General features: G+C 70.7%; 1 protein-coding gene across 4 annotated transcripts in view; it reads left to right on the top strand.

Moving 5' to 3' along the window:
* Positions 1-694: 694 nt before the first annotated feature.
* Positions 695-1,057, top strand: part of Camta1 (calmodulin binding transcription activator 1) — an 825,029-nt gene continuing 824,666 nt past the window's right edge. For all 4 annotated transcript variants that reach the window (XR_003710101.1, XR_003710103.1, XR_003710102.1 and 1 more), the window contains exon 1: positions 695-946. Coding sequence is in view for 1 of the 4 variants with exons in the window: in XM_028757982.1 (XP_028613815.1) it covers positions 902-946 (45 nt within the window). In the remaining 3 variants the exon portion in view is untranslated. The remainder of the gene's footprint in view (positions 947-1,057) is intronic.

Raw genomic sequence — 1,057 nt, forward strand, 5'->3', positions numbered from 1 at the left:
AGGCGGGCGGGAGCGTAGGGCGGCCGCGGGGACGCTGCGCCGGCCGGGGGGGCGGGGCTCAGAGGCCAGGAAGGGGCGGGATTTGCCTGAGGGGCGTGGTCTGCCGGGAGGTGCGCCCCTCCCCCGTGGCGGGCAGCGACGCCCGGACTCCGGGCTAAAGGGTTCATGATCGCCGCGAACCGGCACGCCTGGGTGCCTTACGTATCCCTCCGGCAAGGCCGTCCCCCGCCAGCGCCGCAGGCTGCGGGATCCCGGAGATCCCAGCGTGTCCTCCGAAGACACCGGGACCCCCACGCGCCAGCAGCGGCTTCCCCGGGAACGTCCTTCAGCTCCGGGAGCACGCGGGAAAAGCCCCAGCACACCAATGAGCGAGCGCCTTCCTCATGACGGTCACGCTGAGGGGGCGGGGCTTCCCACAGCCGTTCCCGAGTTCCGGGAACCCCCTTTGATTGGTCTGGACGGCTTGGGAAACACTGTAGTGACGTCCAATCAAAACACCACGTCTCGGCCTCGAGGAAATATTCCGTGTCAGCCTCATCCTGATTGGGCCGTCCTTTCCACCTCTGGCCACTAGGAAGCTTTGTTTAGGTCTGGAGGGCGGGTTTTCCCGGGAGTGGGTGGGGAGGGGGCGTTGATTCCAGGCCAATCACTTTAGTCGGTGCGGTGGTGATCAGCCAATAGGCAGGGTGGATAGGACGCTCCTCCCGGAGAGTAGTGAGACCCCTGGTGCGGCCCGATTGGCCGCAGGGACCCTGACTGACAGACGCGCTACCCAGTGGGCGCTGTGCGTGGGCCGTGGGGCGGGGCCAGGGCGGGTGCGCGGCGGCGGCGGGGTGGCTGGGCCGGCGGCGGCGGCGGTACGAGGCGCGCGCTCGGGGTCCCGGTCGCGAGGAGGAGGAGGATGTGGCGCGCGGAGGGGAAATGGCTGCCGAAAACAAGCCGGAAGGTGAGAGCCGGAGCGCGAGGGCCCGGGGCTCTCAGCGTGGCGGAGACACGGCGAGCCCGGCGCGGCGCCCCACATCCCGGGCATCGGCGGCGCGGGGCGCGAGCGCGGGGG

Source organism: Grammomys surdaster, unplaced genomic scaffold (assembly GCF_004785775.1).
Source record: "Grammomys surdaster isolate TR1022 unplaced genomic scaffold, NIH_TR_1.0 126185, whole genome shotgun sequence".
In the NCBI taxonomy this organism is placed as follows: Eukaryota; Metazoa; Chordata; class Mammalia; order Rodentia; family Muridae; genus Grammomys; species Grammomys surdaster.